The 17,583-nt window shown below is 52.8% G+C and overlaps 1 protein-coding gene across 25 annotated transcripts; it reads left to right on the forward strand.

Moving 5' to 3' along the window:
• Nucleotides 1-4: 4 nt before the first annotated feature.
• Nucleotides 5-17,483, forward strand: ST6GALNAC6 (ST6 N-acetylgalactosaminide alpha-2,6-sialyltransferase 6). 25 transcript variants are annotated; one of them, XM_086324986.1, is made up of 8 exons: nucleotides 68-269; nucleotides 859-990; nucleotides 5,743-5,797; nucleotides 7,410-7,497; nucleotides 9,530-9,709; nucleotides 12,164-12,570; nucleotides 15,103-15,210; nucleotides 16,004-17,483. In XM_086324986.1, exons 1-8 carry the CDS (start codon nucleotides 197-199, stop codon nucleotides 16,191-16,193), a joined length of 1,233 nt encoding a protein of 410 aa, XP_086181112.1. In that variant the 5' UTR covers nucleotides 68-196; the 3' UTR covers nucleotides 16,194-17,483. The 25 variants fall into 25 exon arrangements, 19 of the variants coding, with proteins under 19 accessions (XP_086181110.1, XP_086181112.1, XP_086181097.1 ...); XM_086324976.1 differs by lacking the exons at nucleotides 68-269; nucleotides 859-990 and adding exons at nucleotides 4,423-4,576; nucleotides 7,626-7,775 and having other exon boundaries at nucleotides 5,743-5,928; XM_086324977.1 differs by lacking the exons at nucleotides 68-269; nucleotides 859-990 and adding exons at nucleotides 4,423-4,576; nucleotides 7,626-7,775.
• The last annotated feature ends 100 nt before the right edge of the window (nucleotides 17,484-17,583 follow it).

Below are 17,583 nucleotides of genomic sequence, written 5' to 3' on the forward strand. Positions count from 1 at the left end.
CAAGGGGCTACACCTTTTCATTTGGCGCTGGACCGACCAATCACATGTAGCCGGAACGCTCCCCTCCCACGCCTAACCTTGTCAGGAGAGTCTGGAGACCTGGCATTTGGCCCATAGGCCTTTTGTGCCCTGCCTCCCCTTACCCAGGGCCCGGTGGCCCCAGAAGTCTCTGCAGGCATGGGAGGAGAGCCCTGAGATGGGGAGGCAGGGAGCCATGCTGTGGGAGGCAGCAGGCTGGCGGCCAAGCCACAACTGCTGGCTTGGCAGTGGTGAGTGTTTCTAAGCTGGTGTTGGGCAGAGGTAGGGGGCAATGTGACCTCGCAGATCGGGGCGGGGGTTGGTGGGGGAACTTCCAGGCTCAGAGAGAGGACTCTGGAGTCAGACTTGGCTTCATTCTGGCTCTACTTCCTGCTGCAGGACCCTGGTAAGTTAGTGCCTCCTTCCTGGCCTCAGTTTCCTCACCTGTAAAAGGCACAGGGGTAGGCACAGGGAGTAGTCATACAACTCACGGGAGAGAGATGGCACCCATGAAGTGGGGTGCCATCATTTTCAGTGGGGTCTCCTTTGCTCACCCAGCCCTGCCTGCCCTGGTGGTGAGGTATGGGCAGGAAGACCTCCCACCGCCATCAGCCATGTCTGCTCATAGCATCACCCTCCGTCTCCCAGGCCCAGGGTCTGCTGGGTTTGATCGGACTACAACTCCAGCTGGTCCCAGGAGGTTGCCTCCCCTTCCTGTTCCATTACTCGGGAAATGCAGGCCCAACCCTTGGTGTCCAGTGTACAGAGGAACCTTTGTCGGCCCTGCCCTTGGGTGGGTTGGAGGTTTATTGCTTTGTTGACCCAAATGTCTTTCTGGAGTGGTAACCTGGCAGCTGCGATCCACCAGCCAGTTCCTCCAGGCAGACGAAGATGACTGGAGATTGGATCTGGGCCTGCTGACGTTCTCTGGACCCCCTTCTCTGCCACTGCAGTTCCTGCAGTTTCCCGGAGGTGAGTCGGGGGGAGTGGGAGCCTGAGGGATGTGGTGGGGGTCACCTTGGTGGGCAGCCACTCTGGGCCCCTGTTTTCACATCACACCCAGGCTCTTTTGTCTCCTCTGTGGGCCTGCTGGGGACCCACTGCTTCCTCCTAGAAACCAAGGGAAGCTGGGTGAATCTCATAGCCTGGAGGTATCTCACGTAGCCTCTTCTCAGAAGGAACTTGGGGCCAGGCAGGAACGCACACTCACACAGTTAGCCCAGGTGAGGAAAGGAGCCTGGGTTCTTCTAGGAACTGGTGGGCACCCACGTCCAGTGTCACCTGGGCCAGTCTGATGGCTCCAGCCTCTGTCTGCAAATGACCAGGGACTTCTTAATTCCAGACCCACTGCCGAGAGGCCTGTGAAGGCTTTTTCCAGTATCCCATGGTGGGGAAAAAAATCCTAACTGCAAAGATTGCTAAGGCGTGAGAAGGGCCTGAGGGTGACACGCAACCAGGATCCCCACCCTGGGGCAGGAAGGGCTGAAGCAGAGGCTACTGCCATCAGACTGTGGTGGGGGCGGGCACGGGCTGCCCAGCTGTGGGCAGAGTCGGGGAGTAGCACCAGGACTGGCCACAGCTTCTCAGACATGAAGATCCTGGCACGTGTGCAGAGCAGGCTTGGGGCTTTAGCGGCAGAAATGCTCAGTCACTCAGTCATGTTCAACTCTTTGCAACCTGTGGACTGCAGCCCGCCAATCTCCTCTGTCCGTGGGATTTCCCAGGCAAGAATACTGCAGTGGGTTGCTATTTCCTTCTCCAAGGGATCTTCCTGACCCAGGGATCAAACCTGCATCTCCCGCGTTGCCAGCGAATTCTTTACAGCTGAGCCACTGGGGAAACACTTGTGGGCAGAAAGGCTTGTGACTATTTAGCGTACAGGCCTGGGGCAATCCCAGCTGGAACACCTGTGTACTCTCAGAGCCTCACTTTCTCCCTCTGGGAAGCAGGAGTAACAGCAGTGTCCACGTTATAGATTGTGCTAAGGATTCAGCGAGTTATGTTCGCAAAGTGCTTGTTATTAATAGCGCAGGAGAAACCCCTGACCCACAGGGAGCTGTGTAGGCTTCCGTGTCCTTGTTATTATTGAAGTGGTTGTTACTCTTCTTGGGGGCTCTGGAAAGGGAAGCTAGCCCTAGAGCAGAGCCTCCTGGAGTAAGCCTGGCCCCAGGGACACGGCAGGCCTGACGGGGGAGCTCCAGCCCCAGATTTGGTCCTGGAGCTGGGCTGCAGCACCCTTTTATTTCCAGAGTCCCGGTCATTGGCCGGGGCTGGGAGAAGGGCTGGCCTCTAACCTGCCCGTGACCTCAAGTAAGAGATTCCTCTTCTGTGAGCTCCCAGCAGTCCTGGTCATCAGGCGCCCTGCCCCCTGCTCCGTGGTTTTCTGGCCAGCAGGGCAGGTCAGGCGCTGAGGAGGGCTGGGGTGAGGGTGGGGCCGAGGCTCAGGCAGCGGATGGAGCAGGACACCAGAGGGGCAGGAAGCCTTGCCTGTGCCCACAGCCATTTGTACTGCCCCCAGTGCCTGGAGGGCAGTGTCTCTACAGCCTGGAGGCTGGACCTTGGGGGCCCATTAACTTGTTTTAATTAAAAACAAGTTAAAAGTGGTATTAATGTCCTAAATTAGTCCAATGGATACCACTTGGAAGTTTATAAAGCAAAAGGTGAAAATAGCACCCAGTCCACTCTCCCCACGTCCACTCTCCCCACGTCCACTCTCCAGGGTTAACTACTGCCTGTAGTCCCTTCATGGATTCTTCCCGAAGCAGTTTGTGTGCGATTACAAACCCATGTGCATAGATAGTTGGATAAAAAAAGGAATTATGCTATATATGCAGTTCATTTTTTATATTAAAAATAAATTTTAAAATATAAAAAACACAATGTGACCATTATCTTAAAAAATTTGGAAAATACAGTGAAGCCAAAAGAAGACATCAGCCCATAATCTTATCATTCCAGAAATAACCACTATTGACCCTTCAATCACTGTGATAGACAAAAACATCTCTATTTTCATTTATATTCTTTTTTTCACCTTTTAAAATATACCTGAATGACGGCATGAGTTATACTTGTGAATAATAAAACAATATAATGAACTTCTGGAATTCATATCCCACTAAAAGACCAGACTTTGATACTATAACTTGCACACCCCTGCCTTTTTTCCCTTCTCCCACACCCATCTCCCAACACACAAGACTGCTGTGTTCTTGATTTTTGCTTTTAAAACTTTAATCACTTTGATAGGCAAAGCTGTCGCCTGTCCTGTGAGAGGCGGCCTACTGCCTGCTGTGTGCTTAAACAGTATATTGTGTAGTCCCATTTGTCTTCCAGAACTTGGCTTTTTCACTCCTCCTGTCTGTAAGATCCATCCATGTCATTTCCCCCTGCTCTACAGTATTTCACCATGTGAATGTATCATAATGTAAAAAGATTCCATTCTCCTTGATAGCTATATGAACTATTTCCAGTTTGGTTTCAAGCACTGCTGCTCTGAACTTCATTACGTGCATTTGCAAGACTTTCTCCAGGGTATATATCTAGGTGGTGGTGGTTTAGTCGCTCAGTCGTGTCCAACTCTTGCGACCCCATGGACTGTAGCCCGTCAGGTTCCTCTGTCCATGGGATTCTCCAGGCAAGAAGACTGGAGTGGGTTGCCATTTCCTTCTCCAATATATCTAGGAGCATGGTGCAAAATTTTCCAACTTCGTTTTCCAAAGTAGTATAGAGATGCATTTTTAACACTTGCTTTCTTCACTTATGACATATTCCCGTGAACATCCTGGACATTTCTTCCTGTCGGTGTATACTGATCTGAATCTTTCATTTAGCAGGGCTGTGCCTTTGTTCATTTAACCAGGCGTCCAGCCTTCTTATTTTTCACTATCACAGAAAATGATGTAATGAATACCATGATAATTGCAAGAAGTAATGTAACGTTTTTTTAATCCTTAACAACACCGCCGGAGGTTGTTCACCCCATTTTTCGAAAGCAGGGGAAGCAGCAAGTCGAGTGCCAAGGCCACACAGCTAGCAGCGCTGAACTTGCACAGTGGAACCCTGCGTTCACCCAGGGTGATTACTGGGTGCAGGGCTCTGGAGGCCCAAGGTAGGGATGCCCAGGGAGAAACTCAATTGATTCCAAGGGCAGGGTGCTCTATGACTCAGTTGCCCCATCCCGGCCGTGGGGAGAGTAAAGTGAAGTGGGTGTGGGTCTGACCCACAGAAGAGGTTCTTCGGAAGGCTGTTACTGTCCTTGTCACTACAGGCTGCCTAGAGGCGTGAGCAAGGCGCCTGGGTGCCCCGTGCGGGGGGTCGCCTGCCCCTCACCCATCCCCGTCTGCACCGCCCCGGGGCGGAGCCACCCGCGGCCCCTCGAGGCTCCGCCCGCCTACCAGGCCTGGGCCGGAGATCGGGGAGCGGCGGCCCTAGGACCCGGCGGGCCGGGGCTGCGGCGGGGCCTGGGCGGCCAGAGCATCGCGGACCCCGGCTCTCGGCTCCCGGCGCCATGTGAGGGGGCTCGGGGGCCGCGGGGAGCCACCGCTCCCCGGGGGAGGTGAGCAGGCCCCGCGCGGGGGCGGGCTGCGGGAGGGGGCGCCGCCTGCACCCCTGTGGGGGTGGGGGTGGGAGCCGCTGGTGATGGAGGTTGATGCGGGGGCCACAGGGGGCTCCCCTAGACCCACTGTCTCTTGGCAATCTCGCCTGAAGATCCCGGTCCTCACGCCCAAGGGCTGTCGCGGGGTTCGCGGGGCCTCCCGCCGCTGACACCCCATTCGAGCTCGGGGACCCTGCCGCCGTCCTGCCTGCCTCCCTTCTTCCTAGCTGAGGCTAGAGCTCCTTACCCGCCGGAGTGCTGGAGTTCGTGGGGTGTGGGGGGAGGGGTGGTCAGCGCAAGCGGGATGCACAGAACCCGTCGCCCCCTACCAGATGCACCCACCGTTTCGGCGTCCCCCATTTGGAATTAGGAGCCCCCTCCCCCTTCTCCAGGGAGCTCTCCTCCCACGCGACTCGTGGGGGCGTCCCGACCGTGTAGGAGGAATCCTCGAGCTGGGCAAAGCGAAACTCCCAAACAGAGGGCAGGGTGTGGCCCCCAGCCTTAGCCCACGGTTTCAGCCTTCTGACTGGGCCTCCTCAGGGCTGAGTACACTCTCCTGGCTTAGGGCTGTGGGCTGCCACCTCCCTGGCCTGAGGAAGTGGCTCCCCAGCAGGCCTGCTATCTCTGCTGAATCAGGTGCTGGGAACGCAGCCGGTGGCCTCTAGTCAGTACCAGCCCTGGGGGATCCTTGAGAGAAATCCGGTCAGGCTCAGCCCCAGGTTGCTGCCTGGAAACAAGCCTGGAAATAAGACTTCCCAGCAAATTCTGAACAGCTCTGCAAGGCACTTTGCCTCTATGAACCTCAGTCTCCTCATCTGTGAAATGGGGATGAGAGCCCCTACTGTGTACAATTGCCAGGAAGATTCAGTGAGTGGGTGGTGCTTAGCAAGGACTCAGCATTTATTGATATTAGAGGGAAGTTGCTGGGCCAGGCATCAGAGGCAGCCCAGGGGAGAATTGTTTGGCCAGCTCCTGAAGAGGCAGGCCTTGAACAATGAATAACCACAAAACTAACAGCTGCTGGCCCCGACCAAGCACTTTCAAATCCCTGTGCTTCCCGTGCCACATCTGCTTGAATCCTTCTAACAATCTTGTGAGTTACCTACTTTTATCATTCCATTTCACAGATGAGGAAACTGAGGCTCATAGAGGTCACATGGCTTGCCCGAGGCCCCTCAGCCAGTAAGTGGAGGAACCCGGATTTGCAGTTGAACCTGAGATGCTGTACTGACCATGGCCTTCTCAGAGCAGGACTGTGACGGGGGCTGACCAAGGGGACAGTGGTCCTGGCTGAGGGCACTGCTCAGGCAAAGGTGGGAAAGTCGGGGGGCGGGTCTGGGAAAAGGAGTGTTCTAGGGTGTCTGGAGCTTGGGGCATCCGAAGGAAAGCGTAGTGAGAGGGGAGGCTCAGCTCAGAGAAGCAGCTGGAATGCTAGAGGCCTCAGGGTGGATGGGGGCTACCCAGGGATCCTGGATAACTTTTGCATTAGTGGGCTGTGAGTCTAACAACAAGCCGCTCTTCCCTTCCGTTGAACCTCAGTCTCCTGATCTGTGCATCCGGGGGGAACTGGACCTGGTGAGAGTCCCCATGAGTCCCGACTGGGGTGGCTTTGAAGGCCGGCTCTGGCGAAACCTGAAACACGGCTTGGGAGGAGGGGGCGCCTGCGGAGAGAAGGCGGGGTTGGGTGGTGGGCGGAGTTAGGACCCAACCAGTCAGGAGCTGAGTGGGGACACCTCCTTTGGCCTGGCTATGCCTGATAGCGGTGTAGGAGTAAACAGCTGCTAGGTCAGGGGGCGGAGATAGTGGCGGGAGCTGGGAGGCCCCTGGAGGGAAGCTTCGACCGAGCTGGGGGAGCCCCAGGGCCCCTTTCTTTGCGCACTCACTTTCCGTGTCTTCTGGCCTAATCTGCTGGAGGTGGCTGGACACAAGTACTGACTCCCTTTTGAAAGGTGGGGAAATTGAAAACTGCAGAGAAGCTGCGTCCTGCGACGATGGGGGCGGGGTGGGGGGCATCTGTTGGAGAGTGAGGAGCAGAGTGTGTATGGTTCCCTGAGACCCTCTCCCCCCTCACCAGGGTGGAGCTGTGGTTATGCCCATTGGATAGATGAGTCTGAACCCTTAACCCCCAAGATCTTATGTAATAATGAACAAAGTCAAAACCAAGGGAAAACAAGTTAAGAATGGAATCACTCAGTGGACCTCCTGCACATCTCCAGGGCCCTGGAGGCACAGCAGAGAATGGGAGTGAGGCCCTGGGCCAGCTGTGCCATCAGAACTCTCAGCTGGAAGGTGGCATGCAGGGGACATTCCTGGCCCACCCCAGGTGGGAGGATGAGTGGGCATGAACAGGGTTGTGCAGAGCGTTCCAGTTGGAGGGGCCAGTTTATGCAAGATCTGGAAGGGTGTGAGTGTTGAGGAGTTTGGGGACCTACAAGGAATGTTGCTTTCTTCCCAGGCTTCGGGACCATAAGGCAAGGTTTAGAGTAGAGGTACGAATAGGGCTTCTGCTAGGTGAGGAGCAGCAACCCCCCACCCCAGCCGGGAAGCCAGCCTTTGGCCTGCAAACTGCCTTTGGCACAGAGTGGGAGAGAGAACGGCAGGGAGAGAGGCAGGGCTCTGCCACCACCTGGCTGTATGACTTCTGACCAATTCCTGCCCTTTGTCGGCCTCAGTGTCTCCATCTGGAAAATGGGTACAGCCCTGAGCCTTGGGGTCATGGGTGGATAGAGCTGGCGGGAGTGGGGAGGGTGTCACTTAGGACCAGCTGGACCATAATCCTTTCTGTGGCTTGCAGGTGTGACCACACACCCCTACCTGGGCCACCTGCAGGACACTGGCCCCTGCCCCTCAGCAGACGCCGGAGAGAGATGAAGAGCAACAAAGTAAGTTACCTTTTGTTTCTTATCCCCATCTCTTTATTTCTTGTCCCCATCTCAGCTTCTTATTTCCCTTCGTGAAATGGTCGCCTTCGGACCTGCCTCACACCCAGTCTCTCTTCCCTGCTGAAAAGCTCCTGATGCGTGGGAGACCCTGGTGCAAGCCTTGCTGTAGCCACTGACCTGTGTGGTCTGGGCAAGTTCCTGCCTCTGTCTGGGCCCAGGTCCACTTCTGTCCTCCTAGGCCTGACTGGTCCATCTGTGGTCAAGCATTAGCTGAGAAGGTGACTGTGGAGTTCTGTGCAGTGGGTGGGGTTGGGGAGAGAAGGTGAATGGGAGTCTGGGAGAGGGGACAGCGGTCAGAGTCAAAAATGACATAATGTTGTGAGCATCACTCCAAGGGTGCCCGGGTTCCACATCATCCATTCATTTATGGTTTCCTGAGCACCTATTGTGTGCCTGGCCCTGTACACCCCTTTCCTAGGATCCACTGAGCTGCGGCTTTGGCAGAGCCTGGGGGTTGGGATTGGGGTGATATGGGTGTGTCTGGGTCCAATCCGGAAAGAGAAACCACACTAATTTGAACAGAGCAAATTTAATGTAAAGAATTGTTAACTATAATTGGGCATTGGAGTAACAAAGGATTCGAACTCTACAAAATACAGGAATAGTGGGTGTAAGGAGCAGTCACCAGGAATTTTCTAATGGTCCAGTGGTTAGGAATTGATACTTTTACTGTTGGGGACAGGGTTTGATCCCTGATCAGGGAGCTAAGAGCCTGCAAGCCTTGTGATGTGGCCAAAGGAAAAGGAAAAAAAAAAAAAAAGGAGCTGCCCCCACAGTCAGAGCTGAGACTCAGGCCTTACTGGCCTGGAGAAGGCAAGAGCTATGGCCCAGTGGATGGCAGAGAGCTCACGGTGATGCTGTGCCATGGAAGTTGTCATAAATCTACCTGCTAGGCTACAGGGAACGCTGGTCACAGGAGGTAACTCCCAGGAGGCACGTCAAGCATCATGCAGAACTGTTCCAGGAAGCTGAAGCTTAATTTTTGTGGGTATTGCTGGTGGTTGAGTGTGTCACATGCTTCTGGAGAAGCTGTGGTCACAGTAGGAGTCAGGGGCACTCTGCTTCAAAACTGCCGGAGGGTGGATGCTGGAGGAAGCTGCTGACCCCTGGGAGAAGCCATGTGCCCTGTAGGAGCAAGTGCCCAGAACCAGGCTTAAAGCCCCCAGAACCTGGCAGCAAACTTCCTTCCTCCTGAAATCTATGTCTAGCGCCCTCTACTAACAAAGTTTGCTAGCAAGAAAAAGTTTGTAAGGGGCCCAGATCCATTTTCACAGAGCAGGCAAAAAAGAGAAAAACCTGGTACTGAGAAGCGATACTTCAACAACCGCCTAGGGGGCTTAGCACAAAGAGTCAGGACTCCGGGGCCTCACCTAGCCTTGCAGACCCTGGGCCAATAAGTCCCAGTGGACGTTTCAGAGATCACTTTCCTTTCTTCTGCCATAAGTTGGTGTACCGACTACCCATGCATCCTGATTCCTGACCACAACCTTTCCCTTCAGGTTTAAATGAATGATGAACATTTGTGGAGACTGTTTGGGGAAGACCTGGACCCTCTCGTTTGAAAGTCCCACCTGTCTCCAAGCATCCTTCCCGCTGCAGCTGGAGGGATCCTTGCGACCCCCACATCCAATCTGATCCAGCCACCCTTCTGTGGTCTGGGCTCCACCCTGGGAACTGAGATATGGTGGGGATCAAGGCTGACTCAGTCCCAGCCTTCAGAACTTATGGTTCCATTGAGAGGGATCTGAATGCAGTGGGATTGGTCCTGTGATAGCCGGTGCTCAGGGAGCTGGAGGAAGCCTTCCTGGGGGAGGTGGTGCCTGTGATAGGCAGTGCTCAGGGAGTTGGAGGAGGCCTCCCTGGGGGAGGTGGTACCTGAACTGGTGGAATAAAGAACAGGAATTAGCAGGCGTGGTAGGTGGTGAGGACTGTGCCGGATGGCTGGGACCTCACTGGCCTCTCCCCTCTCCAGGAGCAGCGGTCAGCAGTGTTCGTGATCCTCTTTGCCCTCATCACCATCCTCATCCTCTACAGCTCCAGCAGTGCCAATGAGGTCTTTCATTATGGCTCCCTGCGGGGCCGGACACGCCGGCCTGTCAACCTCAGGAAGTGGAGCATCACTGACGGATACATCCCCATTCTTGGCAACAAGGTAGGGCAGCCGCTCTGGGGAACTCCCTGGGAGCTGCCTGGAGACTGCCCTTCCCCATTGCCCACCATCACTGCCCCTACCTTCTTCTCCTCCTCCTCCTCTTCTCTCTACTTCCTCCATCCCTCCTAAAGAAAAGGGTGGACCCCAGGAGTCCGGTGCCTTCAGCCCCTTGTTTTCGATGTGACCTCAGACAAGCAGCCTGTCCTCTGGACCTCAGTTTTCTCCAAGGTTCCACCCTCAGTGCTAATAGCCTATAATCTCCTGAATCAGAATCCCTTTAGAAAGGTCTGTCTGGTTTTCAGATCTCAGTCTCTGCAGGGGAGTCTACATAGGATTTGGGAGCAGGACTCTAGGGTACTTGACAACACAAAAGCAATAATAAGAATGGCTGCAGTGGTCAGTTGCCCGCTGCGTGCTGGGCACTGTGATCAGCAGTAATCCTCATACCAGTGCTGTGAGTTTAGCATTATCTCCCTCGATGAGATGGGGAAATTGAGGCTCAGAGAGGCAAAATTACTTCCCCAAGACCACACAGCAAGGGAGAGGAGGAGCCCAGGTATTGCCCCAACATCTGCTGAGATACAGCTGTGTGGAGAGGCCCAGAGCCTTTCCAGGGACTTCTGTTTGTTTTGGATAGCCATGAAACTCAGGTTGTATTTCCGGAGCTCACCTTGTAGTCCTCTGAGCCCCAGTGTTTTCCTTGGGGTCAGGGAGAAAATTATTGGCCTCCAGCATGGATGCCACCTTCCAGAAGGAGGTCCCTCAGCCCCTGCCTACCTCACTCTCTTCCCTCACTAACCCTCCTAAATCTCTAGAGGTCTTTGCATATAGAGCCTGGGACCATGAGCTCATCCTCACTGGAAAAAGGCCCATTAGCATGTGTTTAGAGACAGAGGCTTCCCTGGTAGCTCAGCTGGTAAGAATCCACCTGCAATGCAGGAGACCCCAGTTCCATTCTTGGATCAGGAAGATCCCCTGGAGAAGAGATAGGTTACCCACTCCAGTATTCTTGGGCTTCCCTGGTGGCTCAGTCAGTAAAGAATGTGCCTGCAATGTGGGAGACCTGGGTTTGATCCCTGGGTTGGGAAGATTCCCTGGAGGAGAGCATGGTAACTCACTCCAGTATTCTTGCCTGGAGAATCCCCATGGACAGAGGAGCCTGGTGGGCTACAGTTCATGGGGTTGAAAAGAGTCAGACACGACTGAGTGACTAAGCACAAGAGACAGATTAAGGGCTTCCCCATTGGCTCAGTGGAAAACAATCTGTCTGCAATGCAGGAGACCTGGGTTCAATCCTTGGGTTGGGAAGATTCCCCTGGGGGAGGGTATAGCAACCTGCTCTAGTATTCTTGCCTGGAGAATTCCGTGAACAGAGGAGCCTAGTGGGCTGCAGTCCACAGGGTAGCAAAGAGTTAGACATGACTGAGCGACTGAGCACTCACACACGACATGAGAGACAGATTAACACCTAACTGAGACTTTCTCTACCCTAAGGATCCTTGAAAGAGAAATGGTAGAATCCCTGGGAGAAAGTGGAACTGCTTGAGGGTGGGTGATGTGGAAGGGAATGAGACAGCTTGGCCAGCAGCTGTTTCCAGCCTGATAGGGGAGGCCAGGATGTTAGAGCTCAGGAAAGCTGGCAAAGCCATCAGTTGAGGTATTAAACATGAGACATGTTGCTGGATCTTGGAGTAAGGCCTCAAGGAAGGCTGCCTGGAGGAGGAAGGCACCTGAACTTAGCCTTGAAGGGTGCATAGAAAATCCATGGGCAGAAAATAGGCTTCAGATAGCTTGTGGTTCCAATCTGTTTATTTCACCAATGGGAAAACAGAGGCTCAAAGCAGCTTCCACACCATTTCCTACTGACAAGTTGATGGCCTGTTTGTGGGTGATGTGGAAATGTCATGGACACATTGGGGAGGATGTCTTCTTTGAAGAGCTGGCCTGAGGGTGAAGCTGGGGCTCTGTGGCCATGTAGACCTAGGTTCACATCCTGGCCCTGCACTCCTCTGCTCTGCGACCTTGGGGACATCCCAGCATGGCTGTCCTGCATGGTTTCTTTTCATCCTTCAGGTGTTAGCTGAGAGAGGCCCCCTCAGATGACTTTTCTAGCATAGCCCTCACTCTTGCCAGCCTCGATCCTCTGCCTCTATTTTATTTCCTTCCCAGCACGTATAACTTACCACCTGGCATTATTTTACCATTTACTTGTTCACCATCTGTCTCCCCAACTGTGAATTTCTTAAAGGCAGGAGTAGGGTCTCTTGTTTATTGCTCTGTCTCTTGTACTGGCCATTAGCAAGCTTGCTATAAATATCTGTTGAATGTTGAATGAATACGGCTCAATTTCCCTGTCTTTAAAATGGGCATCATAATTCCCGCCTCCTGGAGGGATGGAGCACAGCGTCTGGCACCAAGTGGTCATAACAGTGTTGGCTTTCCTTAACCCTCCAGACGCTGCCCTCCAGGTGCGGCCAGTGTGTGATTGTCACCAGCTCCAGCCACCTGCTGGGCACCAAGCTGGGTCCTGAGATCGAACGGGCCGAGTGCACAATCCGCATGAACGACGCACCCACTACGGGCTACTCGGCCGATGTGGGCAACAAGACCACCTTCCGCGTGGTGGCCCATTCCAGCGTATTCCATGTGCTGCGGAGGCCTCAGGAGTTTGTCAACCGGACCCCTGAAACTGTGTTCATCTTCTGGGGCCCCCCAAACAAGATGCAGAAGCCCCAGGGAAGCCTGGTGCGCGTCATCCAGCGGGCAGGCCTGGTGTTCCCCAACATGGAGGCCTATGCCATCTCCCTCAGCCGCATGCGCCAGTTTGACGACCTCTTCCGGAGTGAGACAGGCAAGGACAGGTACCAACCTCCTGCCCGCTCCCTCTGGCCAGCCCTGCGCTCCCTCTCAGCGTGCTCCACCTGGAGGGCCTGTTGCTCCCAGCATGCACTGCTCTGAGGGTGTGGTCACTTCTTGCCACATTTTCTTGGTCAGGTTTCCTAGGGGAGTTCGCTTCATGTCCAGCTCTTAGCTTGTGTCATTTCCAACATGCTCTGCCTGGCCTCGTCTCCCTGGGAGGGCTTGCAGTGCTCCCAGAGGACAAGGGCTCCCGGCATGCTCTGCTCTAAGGTTGTGTCGTCACTGCTAGCGTCTTTCTAGGACAGCCCTCCCGTAGCATGCCTCAATGGAACGTGTTGACCATTCCCAGCATGTCTCTTCTAAGGATACATCACCCTCGGTGTGTGCTGCTCTGACTGGTCTCTCTAGAAAAGCTGGGCCAGTGCCGTCCAATAAAAATATCATGCGAGCCATATAGGTAATTTAAAATTTTAGAGTAGCCACGTTTAAAAAGTTAAAAGAAACAGGCGAAATTAAATTCACTTTTATTCAACTTGATATATCCAACATATAGGTCCTATACGTATCTTGTTTGATTTATACCTAAATATTTAAAATTTTTAGAACTATTGTACATAGTATTAGAATTTTGATGGGTTTCCCATTATTCATTGCTAGCTTATAGAAATATGATTGATTTTTTTGTGTTGACCTTATATCCAATAATCTTCCTAAACTTCCTTATTGGTTCAAGGAGACTTTTGTAGATTCTTTGGGTTTTATGTGCAAATGATCATGATGTAACAACATGAATATAAGGACAGTTTTATTTTTTGTCTCCAATCTGTATGCCTCTTATTTCTTTTTCGTGCATTATTGCACTGCCTAGTGCTTTCAATATAACACCGAATTGTTTTAGAAGTGGTGAGAGTGGACGTCCTTGCCTTGGTCTGTCTTAGGGGAAAAGTGCTCAGTCTTTCATCAATGAATATGGTGTTGGTTGTAGGTTTTTGAAGCTATGGGTTGAAGAAGTTATCAGGTTGAGGAGGTTTCCTTCTCTTACTGGTTTGCTGAGACTTTTTTGTTTGTTTTGGTTCTTGGTGATTTTTTTTTTAAGCCATGCTATGCGGAATGCGAGATCTTGGTTTCCCAACAAGGGATGAAATCTGTGCCCCCTGTTTTGGGAGAATGGAGTCTTAACCACTAGACCACCAGGGAAGTCCTGCTAAAAGCATTTTTTTTAGTCATGACTGGGTATTGGATTTATCAAAGTTTTTATGCATCAATTGATATCACATGGTTTTTCTTAAGACTATTAATATGATGGATTATATTGATTGATTTTTATATATTGAATCAGTCTTGCATTTCTGGAATAAACTCTGCTTGGTTGTGGATGTCATTTTTTTTATATGTTGCTGGATATGATTTGCAATATTTTGTTGAGATTTTTGTATCTGTGTTCATGAGAGATATTGGTCTGTAGTTTATTTTGTACTGTCTTTGCCTCATTTTGGTATCAGAGTAATGCTGGTCTCAGAAAGTGAATTGGGAAACGTTTTCCTTCCAGAATTGGTTTTATTTCTTCTTTAAATGTTTGGTAGAATTTGCCAATGTTTGGTAGAAACTCTTGTCCTGGAGAGTTCTTTTTCAGAAGATTTTTAAATTCTTTAAGAGTTATAGGATATTTAGGTTATCTATTTCATCCTGAGTTTTGGCAGTTTGCGGTTTCAAGGAATTGGCCCATTTCATCTAAATTATCAAATTCATGTACGTTGCTTTTTACAGTTTCTGTATTATTCTTTTAATGTCTACAAGGCCTATGATGAACCCTCCTTTTTTATTCTTGATATTGGTTAATTTGTGTCTTTTCTCTCTGTCAATCTTGTAGAAGTTTATTTTTTCTTAAACTTTTCAAAGAACCCCCCACCTCAATCAAATATACCCTAAACATCTTCAGTTCAACAAGTGAACAGTGTGAAAAATTATCAGTGACATATTCTACATTCTTTTTTTCATGCTAAGGAATAAAGTGTGTATTTTACACCGACAGCACATCTTAACCACACGTCAAGTGCTCACGTGTGCCCGTGTGTGGCTGGTGGCTGTCTGGTGGGCAGCACAGCTCAAGGTTCTTGGTTGCTCGCCCCATGCCTTGCTCTGAACTTGTCAGTCGTCACTCCTGGCAGGACTTCCGCTGATTAGTCTCCCCTTTGGAGTTTGCTCCTAGCGTGTGCGCAGCTGTTTCCGCCTACCATGCTTTGTGGTCAGGGTCGCTCCCAGCCTGCCCGAGGGTGACCAGGCTCCCCAGGAGTTAATTCCCAGCATGTCGTGTTCCTGTGCTTCCCCTCAAAGGAGCCCTCCCTCCACCCCTCACCTCCGTTCAGACTTGCCCGCGCTCCCGCAGCAGGGCTGGACAGTGGGTGCCTGACACGGAAGGAGAGCCCCAGGAGGGGCAGAGTGGGAGGAGTTCTGGGAAACTCTGGGTGGGTGGACCCTTCCTCCCTGCCCGCCCCACCCCCCGCCCCCTCATCATGACACCTCTCTGCCCCCAGGGAAAAGTCCCACTCGTGGTTGAGCACAGGCTGGTTCACCATGGTGATTGCGGTGGAGTTGTGTGACCATGTGCACGTCTATGGCATGGTGCCCCCCGACTACTGCAGGTGAGCACTCCCAGGGCGATGTCCAGCTCTTGGCCTCAGGATGGAGCAGGGGTCCTGGAGACCTTGGCTGGGATGCCTTTGAGGGCCTCTATTTTACAGTATTCAAACTGCTCTGCAGAGATCTAGGCTCTTCAGAGCTACCTCAGGGGCTTCCATCCCAAGCTCAGCCGGAGTCCAGAGTTTATATATTAATAACTATTTTTATTATTACTATATGAAAAGCCCAGTAGGTGACAGCTGTTTTTTTACTAAGTGCTGACAGTGTACCAAACATGGTTTTTTATTATTTCATTTACTCCTTATAGTGACCGTAAGGGATAAGAGGAGGATGTTTTGTGAAAGGCCTCAGTTCCCAGGAACAGTAAGGGGTAGGGGTCAGGCTTCAGAGCCCATGGTCCTTACCACTATCCCACATTGCCACCCTCTGGGGAAAATGAAAAGTTTCCACTGCATTAAAAAAAATAAAAATTTGAGGACTTCCCTGGTGGCTCAGTAGTAAAGAATCAGCCTTGCAATGCAGGGCACATGGGGTTCACTCCCTGGTCCAGGAAGAGTTCACATAAGCTCTTTTGCCACAACTAAGACCTGATGTGGCCAAATAGATTAAAAAAAAAAAAAGTTTGAGAGTCAGACACCTAGTCTACACTATACCCATTTCACAGATGGGAAACTGAGGCCCAGGGAGGGGGCGGGGATTTCCCCCACTGAGGCGCTACAGCAGGTCAGGGGCTGGGAAGGGTAGGATCCCGCCAGTGCCTCCCTTGCCCTTACGGCCCCCTCTGCTCTGCCGCAGCCTGCGGCCCCACCTGCAGCGTATGCCCTACCACTACTATGAGCCCAAGGGGCCAGACGAATGTGTCACCTACATCCAGAACGAGAACAGCCGCAAGGGCAACCACCACCGCTTCATCACGGAGAAGAGGGTCTTCTCATCCTGGGCCCAGCTGTACGGAATCACCTTCTCCCACCCCTCCTGGACCTAGGCCACCCCGCCTGTGGGGCTCTCACGAGGGACACGGGAGAAGTGGCTCTCCGCCCAGCTGCTCGACCCGGGGCCGTCTCCTGGCCAATCAAGGCTGGTCAGGGTGTCTTCTGGAGGGTCAGGCCTTGAAGCAGGCGCAGCCTCCAGCCATCCAGGGCCTGGAGGAATCTCTTGGCCAATCAAGGATTTGGGCTTCTGTGTGGTTAATCGGGTGTTGAGGGTATTTTTTTGTTCAGTCAGGGTCTGAGCATAGTCAATCAGGGTATTTCTGAGTAATCTGAGGCTAAGGTCATGTCCTTTCCCGTGAGGCCTTGGTTCAGAACCCCAGGATGGACCCCAAATCACTTCCTATTGATGGGGATGGTGGGGTCCTGTCCCAGGAAGCCGCCTCCTCCCTTTCTAGAGCTAGAGAGAGGTTGGGTGGGGGTAGGGGGCCAGGCTGGGGCATTTGTGGGGTTGGGGGGCTCTTCAGGGTGGGAGACTGGTGTCTGGGTCTTGCCTCTACCCTGAGTGGCCTTGAACAAACCCCTTGCCCCGTCTCTGGGCCTCCTTCTGCCTGTGTCAGGTTCTAATTGTGGAGTCTGAGAACCCTCCCACCTCCCCCCACCGACCACCTTGGGTCTGTCCTCCTTTAAGACTGGGCATCTCCAGCCACCGCCCCTTGCTGGGGGGCTCAGCTTCCTGTGGGTCTGGGATTCCCTTCCTCACCTCCTCCTGGAAACTTGAGGGTATTTTTGTGCAACTTCCTCAGGCTTTAGGGAACTCTGAAAAGAATGGACAAACCTTCAGCTGTTTTCTTAGCCCCTCTGCCCAGCTGCCATTAGCCTGGCTCTTAAAGAGCCAGGCCCCTGTTTCTGCCATCCAGCCATGAGGTTTTCCACCTGCTGGAGGAGCCTTTGGGGCTGAGAGGAGGGGGGAATCCCAGCCCACCTGAGGTTTCCCGAAGCCCCTTCGTTTGCAGCTTCTGGAATAGTCAAAGGGCCTTCCCCCACCTGGGCCTGGGAAGGCTCTAGAGGCCTGGGAGCTGTCGCCTAAGTTCTGTCATCTCCCTCTACATCAGGCACTTTATTGCTGGGCCTCTGTGGGCTGGATTTACACCCCCAGCTCTTCTGGAGTCTTGAAGGGAAGAGACTGGAGGGCTTCCTGGAGGAGGCTGTGGAATGGGCAGGGTCAGGTGGGGAAGGAGGCCAGCGGTGAGTCATTGCACTTTGGGGCAAGGGGTGGGGGCCGGCGACTACCCTAGACTTGATTTTGTAATGATTTGTACAGAAATAAACGCACCTAAACTCCAGCCCCATTTCCTGTGTCTGAGTTCTAGCTCGCTCTCTGGCCCAGTACTTGGGGCCCACACCTTCCAGGCTGGGAGCCCACACTCCAGCAGAATGGCCAGC

This window comes from Bos grunniens, chromosome 11 (assembly GCF_055505025.1).
Source record: "Bos grunniens cultivar Pamir isolate PY7600 chromosome 11, Bosgru_T2T1.0, whole genome shotgun sequence".
NCBI classification, from domain to species: domain Eukaryota; kingdom Metazoa; phylum Chordata; class Mammalia; order Artiodactyla; family Bovidae; genus Bos; species Bos grunniens.